Genomic DNA, 17540 nt, shown 5'->3' with positions numbered 1-17540 from the left:
AGTTGACCGCAGACTTTGATGAACACTGCTGGCAGCAGCGACGTTTGTGTCCATACCATTCTCAGTGACGCGTAATCTCGTATGTCCCTGCTCCCAAGTCATAAACCTTGTATCTCCGATAAAACATGGTTTTAGGGAAATGTTTTGTTAACACAACAGTATATGTTAGCAATGTAAGGTATAATACCAACTTTAATGATACAATGTTTAATAATTAAAAAAATATACAGTTTTTTTATTTCCTGAAAAATAATGGTATTGGAGATGTGAGGATTCCGCCTGACAGCGATGATATACATTCATACTCGAGCGATATTGCGTTATCATAAGAACATGGAAATGATTAAATACATTGTATTGTAGAATATATAATACATAAGGTGTTTCTCAATAAGTTTCCTTGTTCATTAGTCAGGGCACTGTCATTTTAAGGGTCTCATTTAAAGTGCACGTTATGTTATATTTTTAAGTGTCCTAATATTGCATTTGAAACCACAACAACAGCTTTAAATGCATCCAAGGTCAAAAAACGCTCTCATTGTTGTGGTAAAAAATCGCAGCCGGCAATGTTCGAAGATAGCAGGTGCAAAAGAGTAGGATAGCACAGGGGTTCTCAACCTTTTGCAACTCATGGCCCACCAAGGACTGCTTTTAAACATTCCGAGGACCACCTTTCCAAATGTGATAGTGAACACAAAATATTCATAAAGAACAATTATATACACTGCTGTTAATCTGTTATGCCACAGTAGCAGATTTAGTGAAGTCTGCTATATAGATGAAAACGGTCCTTGAATAATCCTTGAATAATAGAAAAGACTTGGGAAGTTTACTCGGAAAGCATTTCTTCCTGTGACAATAACGGGGCAGGTCAAACAAATCACCGTGTCAGACACACAAGGGGGAATAATCTCTTCCACATCCCAGATATCCAAAATTTAGTTATTCCTCTCTTATACCAACAAAACGGACACTACATTGTTTTGCATAGCATAAAAAAAAATAGCAAATCAATAGCAAATTAAAAATACAACACCAGATCAAGGCTTATATACCTGTAACAGGTCAGACACACAAGAGGGGAATATTCTATTCATTAGCAGAAATGTTCATTCACACTAAGTTACATATTGTAATCATTATTCAAATACAATTGGTGTTATGAGCATTATGAACTGTTTAAAACATCTAAAACTGTTTAAAATCTTACATATTCAACAAACTTAAAGCATTTCATACATGTTATATGTATTACGTTATTTTTTTACAATTCAACTGCAGATAAACTGGACATTAGACCCCTTCCCACATAACCAAAATTGAGGAAGCCTAACTGGTGTGTCACAGATCAACAACACAGTTTTCATCAACAACACCTTTAGGACCATTAATAAATCCCAACACATTAACATATTAATATGAACTGGTTTCGGAGTAGCTAACAATATATATTGAGACAAACCTTTATTCGTTCCACGAGTTGGCATTCAATATCATTGCTCATGTCAACAATTCTTCTAGCCACGGTGTCATCGGAAAGTGGTACGTTATTACTGACCGAATTTTGGTTACAAATGCGTCACCCAGTATCTCTCGACACATATCTACAGCACTTGGCAAAATAAGTTCCTTTCTTATAACGAGCAACACAAGCGGCAACCATATAGCTAGCTTTCAATGTAACTTTTGATTGAGTTGTTAACGATGTTATGGCTTTTTGTTGAGCCTGAGCCTTTTTTCCTTAGAAAATATTATATTGGCTTCTCAACACAGTCCGGGTGTTTTGTTGTTTTTAGCGCATCGTTTGACAAAATTTCTGCACATTCAACACACTGCCTTCGCCTCAGTCTCAGTTCCTGCCATTATAAAACCAAATTTAATGTATTCTGCATCGTATTTTCTCACCGCACACTAAGACGCTTTTGCTTGGACAGGACTTCCAAAATCTCCATTTTACAGTAACATTAAAATTGATGTTGTATTATGCAAACTCGTTGCCTTGATTCTATTAAGTAAGCTCAACTAAACTGTATTAAAAAACTCATAACATTTAACTTACTGAAATAAGTAAAGATTTCTTAAAAAATACTGTTTGTTACCTGTGTCTTTGTTCCTGTTTTGCCAAATTCCTTTTTTATTGTTCAAGTTGTTTTTTGGTATTTAATGTATTGCCCACTTGTGGAAGGTTTTTGTGTGAAGTTTGGAATATTTTCAAGACAAGGAACGGAATACAGTGTTAAATTTAACATAAACAAAGTTAGTATTTGTTGTTTAATCCCTTATAAATGCCAAATTAAAGACTTACATTATACTCGTTTGAGCAGCCATGTTGGAAAATGTCAAACCCCTTTGTTTGAAGTCAGAAGTCTGAACTTTTGGTTTGAATGGCTATAAGGTCCTTACCCTACCCCTCCAACTAATAGCAAGCTCACACTAAGTTATTGTAGGCTGGATTTTGCTATCTCAAGCAAATTTCCAAGCAGGTCAGCAACATGATCCAGACCTGTCTAGAGCTATCCCAGATGCTACGATATATTCATGCCTGCTTGATATTATCACCAAGTGATCTTGTTGTGTGTGACACTATGGAACTTATCCAGCCAATCAGATTGCATATGTTTTACGTCAAATGTTTGCTTGGAGGAATTAAAAACTGCTGGCATATATTCATTAAAGGAGTCATATGACACAGCTAAAACGAATGTTATTGTTTGTTTAAGATGTAATGCAATGTGTATACACGGTTTATGTTTAAAAAACGCTGTATTTTCCACATAACGTGCATCTTTGTATCTCCTCTTTGCCTCATTACTCGGAAACGCGCAGATTTGTTATAGTTAATCGATCTAAACAGCAATGTGGGCTATGATTGGCCAATTAACCAGTGAGTAGTGATTGGTCGATGGAAATGTAACGCCTCTTACCATATTTGGAACATCAGGTTCCAAAGCGATTTTACTGACAGTACTGACTTTTACATTTGGGTAGTCTTTTACATTTGGGCAACTCATACTACGAACTGACGTGGATTTGTGGGTGTGTGGTTACACGAGGCATTTTAGGCAGGTCTGGGTGAGCATTCGCTTTAGATAGAACGCATCTTTTGTTCAGACACTTTCATTTTTGCAATTTTACGTGTCTAATACATGCATTGGCAACTTGTAACACACCACAGACACAGAAAAACACGTGTTCGCCGCCATTTGACCCCTTTAACATTACAGAGCGTGTAAATGGCAGGTATTACAGACATAAAGCTATTTTAAACTATCCTAAAGCAACAAGTCTGTATAATATAATATGGAAAACCCTTTAATAACACTTCAATGTTTCACCCTCCATTCCAGTGGATGGCGTAAATGCACTAACAATTTGTTTGCCATACACCATCAAACTAGAAATTAGCACGATGTGGAAAATGTTTTCGCTGCTCCTTGACCAGGGTCTTGTTGTTAGTGCACTTTGTCAACTTGAGATTTAGTTATTTATGACATACTTTTCATTTTTTGGGTGAATTAATTGTCATTGAAACTTATCTATCTTAACCCCCTGAGTCGGGTTAGGACTGTCAGTTTTCCCAACGATGAAATGTGAAGTGTTTGGGAAACCTGTGTGAAACAAACTATCATTATTTTTCTATTTAGTTTTGTCCACCAATTGCTTCCTCAATAATACTATTTTTGTAACTGTTTAAGGGATTTCGCACATTGGAGGACATTAGTACCAAAGCAGTTTTGAATAACACTCTAAGGATTGGACTAAAACACTATGATGATCTCCTTGAACGCATGCACAGAAGTGAAGCAGCTGCCATTGAAAGACAGGTTTGTAGAAGCAATATTTTTAATAACTTGGTAACAAAGCCATAACCAACAATATACTTAGAACTATTTTGTGCATCAAATATACATAAAATGTGTATATATTATATTTACCAAAATACCAATATACATATAGTGTTGAAATGTATATTTTTACTGTGGTAAATACAAAAAATGTAAAAAATAACCTTCTACAACACTGGTTATTACCTTATGGACAAAACAGAGATTGTGTGTTAGTATGTCCTTCCTTAGGAGAGTGGGAACTTTTGAAAACATGCTTCCTTATGGAATCTTGGGCCCAAGCCAGTTGTTTTAATGCCACACTTGGATCCCACTGTTTTTCTCGTTAGATCTAATTTATAAAAAAGGAATAAGATGAGTCCAGCATTTGCTTTGTTCACTTGACACAGAATGATATGTAGAGCATATGTAGGTAACTTATTTTGCCTTGAGCAGCTCAGTTCCAAACTGCTGGCAAAAATAAGGCATTAACCACTTAGCCACTTTTTTTAGACCACTTTTTTGTCAGGTCCTCATAGTACGACTTCCAGTATCCCTTGATCTTCTATAGTCTCTTTGGTTTTCTTTCCAAATGGAAATAAGGCCATATTACTACTGAGAATGTCCTTATGTCAAGTTATGAATGTTTCGTGTTTTTAAAGGTGAAGGAGGCAGCCCACAACGTGGACACACAGCTGGTGGTTGTTACTTGTGGTTCATATCGCAGAGGGAAAAGCACATGTGGAGATGTGGATGTTCTCATTACTCATCCCGATGGCGAATCGCACAAGGGAGTTTTCAGCAAGGTGTTGCACCTCCTCCACCAAAGTGGTATGTTGTTGTCCTAAATAAAGTTTGACCTTGGCATTGCTAGGACTATACTCTATAACAGTTGATCTACAGGAAAGTATTATCAAATGATACAGCATTTAAAGGTCTCATGAACTGGCCGTGTTTATTGTTTTATACTGTTGTGTGCAGTTTACGTAGAAAAGTTAGGTTACACATAAGCACCATTCACAGTTTTTGCATGGTATTAGTACCTTGTCTGATTTATAAATTACCTCCCCACATCTGTATTTCATGTTACACATTTGCACGGGATAAGTGAAGCCTCTAATTTACTTAAATTTACTGAGTTATTTCCCGGATGTGATGGCAAAGTTTGCGTATTCGCAAACGGTGGATAAAACCTTGAAAAATGATATATGAGCCTGCCAAATCACAGAGATGGGGCTTATTATCACAGACAACCTCTGCAGTTAACACAAATGACTTAAGGGTCCCCAGTAATACTAATCCTGTGCGAATAGTGCTCAGGGCACATCAAGCGATCTCCAATAAAAAGCAATAGTGACGCATGGTACAAAAATGTTGTTCCTCGCATAAGATTGCTGTGCTATTACTATCGGATCCAATATTGACACATTTTTATTTTTTGTCTCTCCACAAATCCAGCGTCGACCTCTGCCTTGTTCACAAAGAAATCCATTGTGAATCGAACAGACGCTCAAGGTTATATCCACGTGAGCTGATAAGTCTTTAGTAATGCGTGGTTGAAATTTATTATTTTTAATGTTGGAATCCGAAGGAAGGTTATGCAGAGACTGTGTTCTTCCACAACCAGGCACTGACTTAACAATATTTCCTTTTAGTAGTATGACAGACATTTCTTGTACACATTTACACAGGAAACATTTCTGTACAAGTTTTGCACCAGAATACAACAAATGACGCGTAATATACATAATAATAATAATAATACACAGCAGTAAATGTACACAACGTGCGTAGTATACACAGGATAATGACACATTATTTACAAATAACTAAATAAATAGCAGTGTGCGTAGTGTACAGTGAGTGATATGTATTGTGTATTACAGTAAGACAATGTATAAAGTTGTGCATGCTACTGGGGGATAAAGTGCAGTGCTAATGAGTAGATTGTGAAAGTCAAGAGTTTAAGAGTCTGACTGCTTGGGGAAAAAAGCTGTCACGTAGTCTGCTGGTGTGGGTTCTGAGGCTGCGGTATTTCTTTCCTGATGGAAGGATGAGAACAGACTGTGACTCGGTTGGCTAGTGTCTCTAGTAATCGTCCTCACTTTTTTCACACACCGTCTGGTGTAAATGTCCTGGAGGGAGGGAAGCTCACCTCTGACGGTGTGCCTGGCAGTTTGTACCACTCTCTGTTGGGGTTTCCAGTTGAGAGCGGTGCTGTTACCGTACCAGGCAGTGATGCAGCCAGTTAGGATACTCTCTATTGTGCTGGTAAAAAATTTAGTGAGGATGTGGCGATTCAGACCAAAGTTCCTCAGCCGTCTCAGGAAGAAGAGACTTTGGTGAGCCTTCTTCAGTGTGGCTTCGGTGTGAGTGGTCCATGAAAGCTCCTCTGTGATATTGCAAACTTTATGACGGTGTTGGAGCTGTGTATTGTGGGCTGAGAACACATCCTTGTTGCGCTCCAGTGTTTAGGGTCAGTAATGAGGAGGTATTGTTGCCAATTCTGACTACCTGTCATCTGTTAGACAGGAAATCCAGGATCCAGATGCACAACAAGCTGTTTAAGCCCAGCGCCCGGAGTTTCCCATCTAGCTTGGAGGGTACAATGGTGTTGAATGCAGAGCTGTGGTCTATAAACAGCATTCTCACAAATGTGACCTTTTTCCAGGTGGGAGAGAGCAATGTGTAGTGTATGTACAATGGCATCATCAGTGGATTTGTCACAAAATGACTGTAAGTGGGAAAAACTGAACCCAAAAGCAGGACAGGTGAACGGGATGAAAAGACTTTAATAAACAAACAGGATGAAAATACCAAAATAATAAATCCAAAGACGAAATGGTAATCCACAAGATAATGGTACTCCACAGGAAAAAAGCAATCCACACGAAAATGGCAATGCGAGTAAAGCGCACATGCAGAGGCCATAAAAATACACAATGAACCGACACAGGACTAGGAAAACACAGGGTTTAAGAAGGGAAACAATAACGAGGGATAATGAAACAGGGAGAGCGACGGGCAGGTGACAGGACTAAACATTAAAGGGAGACAGGTGATTGAGATAAACCACTAATGTGAGAGTAGCGGAGAAACAAGGGGGCGGAGCTACACGGAACAACGGAGGACACGCAGCAAATTATCAAAACATACCGCCACGTGTCTCCACATAAAACAAAACATACACACAAGACATGGTACTGAAACAACCCTGTCCCCAAGGCACGAAATCCAAGAAGAGAAAGGACAGGATCGTCACAGGAGCGGTTTACAGGTATGCAAACTGTAGTGGGTCCAGTGAGGGAGGCAGAACAGAGCAGATGAAATCTTTAATTAGCCTCTCAAAGCATTTGCTGATGATGGGGGTCAGAGCAGCAGGACGCCAGTCATTTAAGCAAGTAATTTTGGGTTGCTTTGGTACAGGAACAATAGTAGATGTTTTGAAGCATTTTGGTACAATGGACAGAGAAATGAAGAGATTGAAAATGTCTGTGAAGACTCCAGCTAGTTGGTATGCACACGCTCTGATGACGCGACCTGGGATGGGGTCTGGGCCCGCGGCTTTGCAGATATTCACTCCTCGGAAGGATCGGGTTACATCTGGTACAGAGACGGTGAGCGACATAGCCACTGTTGCCTCGATCTTGCAGCTTTGATAGTTTCGCGGTGGGCATAGCTGGTTTGCTTGTACTCATCCGCATTTCCTGAATTAAAAGCAGAGGTTCGTGCATTAAGTGCCGCCAAACATCGCCGTTTAACCATGGTTTCTGGTTCGGGAAAATCTGTATTGTTTTGGTCGGCACAACATCCTCTATGCACATCCTGATGAAACACATGACACTCTGAGTATCGATGTCGTCATCATAGGTGAACCGGAACATCTCCCAGTCTGCATGATCAAAACAGTCTTGAAGGATTCTGGAGTCTGATTGGTCGGACCAGCACTGAATCGTCTTAAGGGCGGGTGCTTCCTGTTGAAGTGTTTAAAGTCTGGTTTTCGATTTGTTACTTCAGAACCAATGTTCTAAAGTGTTTGTCTGTTGTAGACAATAAGGCAAAAATTATTCAATATAAATAGCATAAGGAAGGTTGACAAAACAAAAAACGCAGCAGCTCGCGACGCAGCAACCATACTCTGTGCCATCTTGGATCATAATTCATATGTATAACTGCAATCTTTTACAAACACTAGCAAAAATAATCCACATGTATTACTGAAAGGTATTTTACAAACACCAGTTAAAATCATTCACGGGTTACTAAATAACATTTTACAAACACTAGTAAAATTCCTTCATATGCATGCTAAAAGGCCTCTTACAAGCACTAGTGCACTACTGAGGCAATATACTTCAGGTATAGTTGATGAAAGATTTCAGTGTAGTCGACAAGAGCTTATTTCACTTGAAAAAGAAGTTGCGCCCGCACTTCAATTAGTTTGATTTGAAACCCAGGCAAACCTTTGTAGTTTTAAGAGTTTGTTAGAGCACAATGTGGTTGTAAAACTTGTTGCATCATTCCCAAAAAGACTCATGGCTGTATTAAATCATACGGTGCTTCTACTAAATACTGAGCAAAGGGTCTGAATACTTAGGACCATGTGATATTTCAGTTTTTCTTTTTTAATAAATCTGCAAAAATGTCAACAATTCTGTGTTTTTCTGTCAATATGGGTCGCTGTGTGTACATTAATGAGGAAAAAAAATAACTTAAATGATTTTAGCAAATGGCCTCAAAATAACAAAGAGTGAAAAATTAAAGGGGGTCTGAATACTTTCCGTACCCACTGTATATTGTACATGGCAAAGTAATTTTGAAATAATCAGATGTATTTACACTATATTAGCCTGGTTGTTGTATTAGCATTCATTTACGTATTATTATGTTAAATAGTGTTAAATAAGTTAATTTCTGTGACAATACATAAAGTGCTCATCGTAAATGATTACAACCCCTGTGAAAAGTAGCACACATTTGGGATACATATTGTAAGAATGTAAACTTCTTATGTCCCCTTGTCTAACAATATTCTACGGTTGAAGAGTCTAGTCGACGGAACACACAGAGTTTCAGGCCTGGAGACAAAGTTTGACACAGACACAAGTGCTTGTTCAATCAGAGTCCAATGTTTATTGTTTTCGGACTAATATTTATATGTTTGAAAAAGGAGGTGTCATATAAAACCACCAAAACAGTGGAAAATCACCAGACTTTCTGTTTAGTCTTTCCTCCTGAACAATCAGATATGATTACATATTCAATATTACAATAACAGAACAATCGTCCATAGGCATCATTAGGAACCTTGATATGGAGAACAACAGATACTTATATCAGCATAAGACAGCATGACATGATAGAACTTTCAACGAGGTTAAACAACAAGAATGAAAGGCACATCTAATATGAATAGAAGCTAATATTAATAGGAATGAATACGAATGAATACATATGATACATGAACTTTGTATTAAACAAAGATGCAATATTTGTAGAGGACAGGACGAAATCCAGATTCTCACAATGGCCACTTTCAGACCAACGGTCTTACAAGCAGTCCTGTGTCCCTTTAAAGAACAAATATATATATAGAGTAGTACAAAAGGTTAATCAAAAGGTTAATACAAAATCTTTAATAAAAGGATAGTTGCATTTGCGTATTTTTATGTGGTTTTCTGGTTTGCAAGCTGCTCTTTGAGGTAAAAGATCAATCGGACTGATTTGTAATAAAAACATAACAACACCAATCACCCTAAATAAAAACGAAAACATAAACATAATTATATCTACTCTTCATCATCTACCGTGCCAATCTCAATTACCGAATCGTCAAGCCCATTATCTCCTTCCATTACATTGTCACGTCCATCAACATTTCTTGGTTCTTCCATCACCGGTATTGGTTCTGGTTCTAACTCATGTGTTTGAACACAATCATTATCATCCTCGTCCGTATCGCTGTTATGATCAAATATGGATCCCCAAGTTTGATTCTGATCTTTCGGACGATAGCCTTTAGATGTGCGTCTAACCAGCATAGCCTGGTTGACGTCAGTCGTTCTTTTTGCTAACATCATTCGATCGGTTCCTTTGGTTGTAAAGGAAGTAACAGATCTTTTAACACATCCCACCCCAAACTGCAACATGCATGGCAAAAATAATAACAAGGCTAAGATGGTCATCACAACTGGAATTACTGTACCGGTTATCCAATATCTCCATCCCCCGGATAGGCTGTCCAACCATTGAAACCATGTTGCATCTACCGGAGTGGGTTCACGAACCGATTCTCTCATGTGGTTCACAACGTCGGTGATATTGTCTGCATAATCTGGAATTGAAAAACAACAAGATACTCCTAGCATTTTCACACTCCTCCTTTCTCTGCTGTTAATATATCCAAAGCAAGTCTATGTTGCACGACGGCAACTCTCATTTTCTTTAATTCGTTAGAGATTAAGTTTAAAGCTTGTGCTGTGTCATTTTCCAAAGAAAGAACTTGCCATGCCAGACCATTAATTTTATTCAGAGCAACAGTAGTACCGGTTCCTGTAAACAAACCTGCTAGGGACCATCCCACGTTTTCCCAAGGAGTAGTCCATGGATCACTAATCTTATGGCCTGCATAATAATTTGGCAGTTTTACTCGCCTTTTATGTCTATTCAAAGATGTGGCCAGATTTGTCTTTTCCATTATGCTAGTTCCTGTGGACAAAATAGCAGCATAGCAACAACCTTTCCATTCCCCTGCATCTAAATGGTAATATGCAGTTTCACCACAAACCCACACCATTCCTGGTGAACTGTCTAAGTGTGAAAATGGACATTCAAATCCCTCAGTAGTTTTATTGAGATATTGTATGGTGCAATTATGATGTCCGTTATTTGATTGAGACAAAGTAATTTCATTTCTACAATCGGACATTCCTACTATATGTCTGCCTGATTTGGAACACACACATAATTCTGCGGGACGAGCATTTACATAAAATGCAGGACCTTGAAAAAGTTCTCCTGTATACGAACAGTTATAGTCTCGCATTACGGATGTTGGTGGTCTTCCTTCTCGAATATTCAGAGTCATTTGTACTATTAGAGACATTTGTTTTGGCATCTCGTAGTTACCATCATCATTTAAAATCATGTCTGTTGTAAGCAGTTAATTTCTCTCTAATTTTACTTCTTAATTTAGGATTATACCAGTGATTATTATACTTATTAGGATTAGAATAATCGTTGTTCCACGCAGTCTACCTGGCTGCCTGAACGGGTGCCCTGGCCTGTTAGGTTCTATCATTTAAGAATTTAAGAATATCTTCAGGTAGGTGGAGAGTTCCTGCCTCAAGTGGAGGAGTTCAAGTATCTGGGGGTCTTGTTCACGAGTGAGGGAAGGATGGAGCGGGAGATTGACAGACGGATCGGTGCAGCTTCTGCAGTAATGCAGTCGCTGTACCGGTCTGTCGTGGTGAAGAAGGAGCTGAGCCGCAAAGCGAAGCTCTCGATTTACCGGTCAATCTACGTTCCTACTCTCACCTATGGTCATGAGCTGTGGGTCATGACCGAAAGGACAAGATCCCGGATAAAGGCGGCCGAAATGAGCTTTCTCCGCAGGGTGGCCGGGCGATCCCTTAGAGATAGGGTGAGAAGCTCGGTCACTCGGGAGGAGCTCAGAGTAGATCCGCTGCTCCTCCACATCGAGAGGGGCCAGCTGAGGTGGCTCGGGCATCTTTTCCGGATGCCCCCTGGACGCCTTCCCGGTAAGGTGTTCCGGGCATGTCCCACCGGGAGAAGACCCCGGGGAAGACCTAGGACACGCTGGAGGGACTATGTCTCCCGGCTGGCCTGGGAACGCCTCGGTGTCCCCCCGGAAGAGCTGGAGGAAGTGGCTAGGGAGAGGGAAGTCTGGGCATCCCTGCTTAGACTGCTGCCCCCGCGACCCGGCCCCGGATAAGCGGTAGAAAATGGATGGATGGATGGAAGAATATCTGTGCCAAACACAATAAGGGCTTCTGTAAGTGTGCACGCAGTATAGGAATTGATATCTAAGAATTCCATGGGAAATTTGCTTAGGATAACAATTTTTTCCTTTTAAGAATAGAATTTGGCCCTCAATGCACCTCAGGGGAAGCTACAGAGTCAGCACTGTTGGCTCAATGGGCCTCCTATCTTCTTGCTTTGGGTGGCCCCCACCTCGCAAAAGGTAGTTCTTTCCTCAGCTTAGTCAGTGCTTTCTCCACCCTGAGGTGTAGTAAGGTGAATCCCCTGTTGAGATTCTATGTTAAATTGGAGCTTGCCTGCTCTCCTGAAGAACACAACTTCAGTCTGGAAGCGTTTATCCACTGTGGCTGGTAGTCCGTCAGAACTCCTGTCCGTGTTACGGCAATCACAGTTGCTGGTCCGTGGTACTTTGGTTCTCCAACCTTTGTTGGCTTCAGATTCCTCACAAAGACCTTTTGTCCTGGAACAAAGTTATGAGTAGGCTGCTCTGAGGGAAGAGCAAGGCACAAAGAAACATCAGCACATATAGAATTTAACTTTTCGACTAGGGAAGTCACATAGTCCTCCTTGATCACCTTCAGATCACCTAAAGAAGAAATACCAGACCGGCCTTCGACCCACGGGGTCGGGAAAGGTCTACCCATTAGTATTTAGAACGGTTACAATTTTGTCGTGGAAGATGGGGTCATTCTTATTTCTGCCAAGACTGCGGGCAATAAATCAAGCCACTTTCTTCCTGTATCGAGTACAGCTTTTGTTAGTCGTGTTTTCAGTGTTCGATTACATCTCTCCACGACTGCTGCACTTTGTGGATGATATGGAATATTAAAATGCCAATCAATAGACAATGTTTTTGCTAAGAGCTGTGTTACCTTTGACGTGAAACTCGTCCCGTTATCCGATTCCAATCTGGCCGGTACGCCCCACCTTGGCACAATCTCCTTCGTTAAGATTTTTTTCCACTGTTTTAGCATCTTCCTTTGCGCATGGAAATGCTTCAGGCCACTTTGAGATCGATCAACAATTACCAAAAGATATTTTAAGTTACCTATTGGCGCATGTGCGTAAAATCAATTTGTAAATGTTGAAAAGGAGCTTCCGGATGTGTCAATGCATCGTGCTTAGCTGATTTGTGTGGATTTACCTGAGCACTTGTTAAGCATGCATCTAAAACAAGCTTTGCTGTTCTATGAACATCGGCTATACAGTACAATTGATTAATTGCTTGAACTACTTTTGCACAACTGGTGTGAGATAACCCATGGTAATGTCTTATTAGGATAATTAACCCTAATTCGGTAGTGCTATTCTACCCTGTCCATCTCTTATAATCCCTTCCTTATCAGGAGTGCAAACATTTTTTCTCCAATGCTCCAAGTCTCCCTGTGTTGTTTGACTTTGCAGCAATTTGATATCAATGCCAGATACATTCGTTATGTGCACCGTCATTGCTACCTTTGATTCATTTTTGGGATGAAATGGTGATTTAATCTGAGTTTGGGCTGCTGCCTTTGCGGCTTCATCAGCCCTTCTGTTGCCTATAGTCTGTTCATCCTCCCCCGAAGCGTGACCCTTGACCTTTACTATGGCCACTTCGAGCGGAAGCTGAACTGCTTCAGTTACCTGTCCTATCAGATTTGCATGTGCAATTGGCTTTCCATCAGCAGTTTTAAAACTTCTCGCTTCCCACATTCTGGCATAATGGTGAAGAACACTCCAGGCATACCGAGAATCGGTGTGAATTGTTACTCTCTTTCCTGTCATCAGCTCACAGGCCCGTATTAATGCTATCAACTCTGCAGCTTGAGCGGAATTGTAATCTAGAGCAAAAGCTTCTTTTACCTCTCCTGTCTCGGAAACCACAGCATAGCCACAGAGGTAGACACCGTCAGATGGCTTTGAACAAGACCCATCAACATAAATGTGTTCTTCCCCCTCTAGGGGCGTGTCCAACAGATCGAACCTAGAAGAGTAAGAGGTGGTCAGTTCAAAGATGCAATCATGTTCAACATTAAAATCTGCCATGTCTACCATACCGAAAATACCCAGCAAAGCAGGATTAATGTTTGCTGTAGTTTGAATGCTAAGATTTTTTGTTGCCAGCAGAGTAGCCTCGTAACCTGAGCGTCGTTGCGCTGTCATGTGTTGTGTTTGCATGTTGTGTAAAATTACACCTACCTGATGGGATGCATATAATATTAAAGGGTGTGACAGCACAGTTTTCTCAGCCATCTGTACAATCAGAGCAGCTGCAGCCACAGCACGAAGACATGCTGGCATACCTGTGACTATGTTATCTAACTTTTTAGACAGATATGCAACTGGCCTATATGTTGAGCCATGAAGTTGCAATAGGACCCCTAAGGCGGCCCCCCCCCGCTGTCTCCCTAACATGCAAGTGAAAAGGCTTGGTGTAGTCCGGCAGGCCCAATGCTGGTGCGGTTGTGATGGCTGCTTTCAAGGCATTGAAATGTTCATCTGCTTCCGCAGTCCACTCCAGTGCTGTGTTTGGCGGAGCTTTGTGATCTATCAGACCCCTCAGGTGCCTATCGTGAATCGCACAGTCAGGTATCCACTGTCTACAATAGTTAATTAGTCCCAGAAAGCTTTGTAGCTCCTGTACTGTTCATGGGGACTCAACCTTTCTGATCAGCTGGACCCTATCTGTGGATATTGCTCTGAGACCCTGCATCAACACATGTCCCAGATAGGTTACCTTGGATTGAACCCATTGCAGTTTCTCTTTCGAGGCTTTAAAACCTGTTTCGGCAAGTACATTGCAAACAATTATAGATGCTTTTTCACAGTCCTCCTCCGTCTCCCCCGACACGAGTATGTCATCTGCAAACTGAAGCACACACACTGTTGAAGGCAAATCAGTCATTTTTGCCAAAGTTCTGTGCACTGCTGCAGAAAAGACAGTGGGTGAGTCTACATAGCCCTGAGCAAGGCGTTTCCATGAATATTGCTGCCCTCTAAATGTAAATGCTAACAAAGGCTGAGTATCTGGGTGTACAGGCACAGAGAAAAAGGCTGCACACAAATCAATTACTGTAAAATACTTGTGCGAATGTGGCACTGAATTCATAACAGTCAAAACATCAGGCACAATTGGTGCGAGTGGTATAATTAACTGATTAACTGCCCTTAAATCTTGAGTTAATCTCCAAGTTTTCCCATCCGCTTTCAAAACAGGATAAATTGGTGTGTTATATGGTGAGTGTGTTTGTTCGAGGACACCCTGCTTGACAGAGTTTTCAATCACATGTTGAATGCCTTGTTCCTTATCTTTAGACAAAGGGTATTGTTTAATGTAGACAGGTTTGTTTGTTTTAAGTTTAGCCCGATGAGGACCCATGTCAATGAAACCAGTTTCATCCCTGAACTGAGACCATAACAAAAGGTTAATCATGGTGTCCGCCCCTATAGATATGCTGCTACCGGAGGGAGTTACCCTTGAGCCGCTTATCAGTCCACTCGTAGGCAGAGGATCGACGGATGCCTGTAAACTAGACAGAAAGGAAAAACAACCTTGTTATCAGTAAACTTAATGTCCATGCCTAATTTATGCATCATATCACGACCTAAAAGATTAAGTGGAGCACCTGTAATAATTGTGGATTTGTGGGAAAATGGTTTAAGACCATTGGCCTCCACATTACTCGAAAATGTTAGGGTTATCTCACATAAATTAGAACCGACATCTCTCTGTGAGTATCCCTATGCTTGATTTGAATCCCACTCAGTAGGATATGAAGCACCCGTGTTCTCATGTCTGCTCTGTGGTGTGTGTGTGCGACACTTGTGCAACTCTCTGCACTCTCGTTTGTAATGGCCCCTCCTTCGCAATGAAAGCAAATGACCTCAGACTTCTTCCTTTGGCTAGGGTTTACAGCTGTTAGTTCAATGTTCCTTTTTCCTAGATAGCCTGTAAACATGGCATTCTCTAAAGTCATATCATGCAAGTTATTCTGATCAATTGCGCTTGTTTTATGATTCATGTTATTTAACAGAGTATTGACAAATAGAGGCTTTATATCATTATTCATAGGCAATTTAGAATCCTCAACCCATGCTTTCTTAAAAAGTACAAAAAATTGAGCAGCTGAGTCTCTTGCTGCCTGTTTCAAAAGATAAGACCTGTTGACTCTCTAAAAATTTATCAAGAAACACTCTTATCTGTCTAAAAAAATATTTCAACATCTGTAAAACTTTCCCAAACAACGCATGTGGGTTTGCTGTTTGTGATTTTATCATTTTCAATTGATATTGTGGGGAGGGCAAACTTTTCTCAACGGTCTATCATTTAGCGTGTTTCCAGCTCTTACCCAAACCATTGAATTTTGAGGGTTTGTAGTTACATTAGGGATTATCAATTAATTTTTCCGGTTTCATCTCTATTGGTTTTATCGACAGTGATGGTGCAGAGGGAGAAGTCTGTGTTTGGCAAGGGGCAGTTTTGATTTGCATACGCAACAATTTCATGTCTTTTCATACTGCATAAGCTTTAAACATGTATTGATAATCCCATATTGGGTCTCATGCCCTTTGCCAATAACATACACTCATCAGAAAAGGACCCTTCCCTCGGATAGGGAATATAACATTTTCGGTTTTATTCCCTCCAACCATCCTGCAAGATTGCTAACATACTGGATCTGTATAAAATCCCTGATTATTTCTGTACATACAGGCGACTGGCGTTTCACCCTGCAGTGGCCTCGAAACAGAATTTTCCATCTTACACTTTCAAACCCGGCGGTGATAAGACAGTACAGTACAGACAAAACAAAGAAAAACCCTCGTGTTCAATCGACCAACAGTTTCAACAGTGCTGCATGTATAATATTGTGATCAGAGGTGGATATTACATTCACCGTCCTTTTCTGACACCAATATTTCAATACATGCAGTAACAGTGATATCAATAATATTTTCAATTTTAACTGTAAGAATGTTATCTTTTAGAATAACCATTAAACAGATTTTTTTTTTTTTTTGTGAGTAACAAAGCCTTTACCTCAAAGCTAACACTTCGATCCCAAATTACAGTGTGATCAAGACTGCATATACCATTCATATTCGTGCGTTAATAATTATTTTATTAATTACTGTCGCCAGCCTCGCTGTCACAACAATGGGAAGTCGAATCCCACTAACATGAATTGAAACCTATTCATATTCGTTAATAATTATTTTACTAATTACTGTCGCCAGCCTCACTGGTACAACAATGGGAGAATCAACTCCCACTAACATGAATTTAAACACACAAGAATCCTACAGGGTAAGCGTCAGATTTCTGTAAGTCATAAAAAACTGTATAGAAAAACACTTACCCCTTTTAATGTAGGTCTGTGACCGATCGTCAGTGCGCCAGAGGTCTTTTGTTCTCTTTGGTTCAATGAGAGAAGAGTCTCCCCTCAGACGAGCCCCCAACTGTAAGAATGTAAACTTCTTATGTCCCCTTGTCTAACAATATTCTACGGTTGAAGAGTCTAGTCGACGGAACACACAGAGTTTCAGGCCTGGAGACAAAGTTTGACACAGACACAAGTGCTTGTTCAATCAGAGTCCAATGTTTATTGTTTTCGGACTAATATTTATATGTTTGAAAAAGGAGGTGTCATATAAAACCACCAAAACAGTGGAAAATCACCAGACTTTCTGTTTAGTCTTTCCTCCTGAACAATCAGATATGATTACATATTCAAT

The 17540-nt window shown here is 40.2% G+C and overlaps 1 protein-coding gene across 3 annotated transcripts in view; it reads left to right on the top strand.

Moving 5' to 3' along the window:
* poll (polymerase (DNA directed), lambda) overlaps window positions 1–17540 on the top strand; it is a 43149-nt gene that overhangs the window by 15836 nt on the left and 9773 nt on the right. For 2 of the 3 annotated variants that reach the window (XM_056770828.1, XM_056770817.1), the window contains exons 7-8: window positions 3696–3824; window positions 4487–4655. In XM_056770828.1, the coding sequence (XP_056626806.1) occupies window positions 3696–3824; window positions 4487–4655 (298 nt within the window). Of the gene's footprint in view, window positions 1–3695; window positions 3825–4486; window positions 4656–6352; window positions 8355–17540 lie in introns of those variants that run through there. The other variant, XM_056770836.1, reaches the window with a different exon arrangement.

Source organism: Triplophysa dalaica, chromosome 2 (genome assembly GCF_015846415.1).
Source record: "Triplophysa dalaica isolate WHDGS20190420 chromosome 2, ASM1584641v1, whole genome shotgun sequence".
Taxonomy (NCBI): domain Eukaryota; kingdom Metazoa; phylum Chordata; class Actinopteri; order Cypriniformes; family Nemacheilidae; genus Triplophysa; species Triplophysa dalaica.
This window is presented reverse-complemented; position numbering and strand designations above follow the sequence as displayed.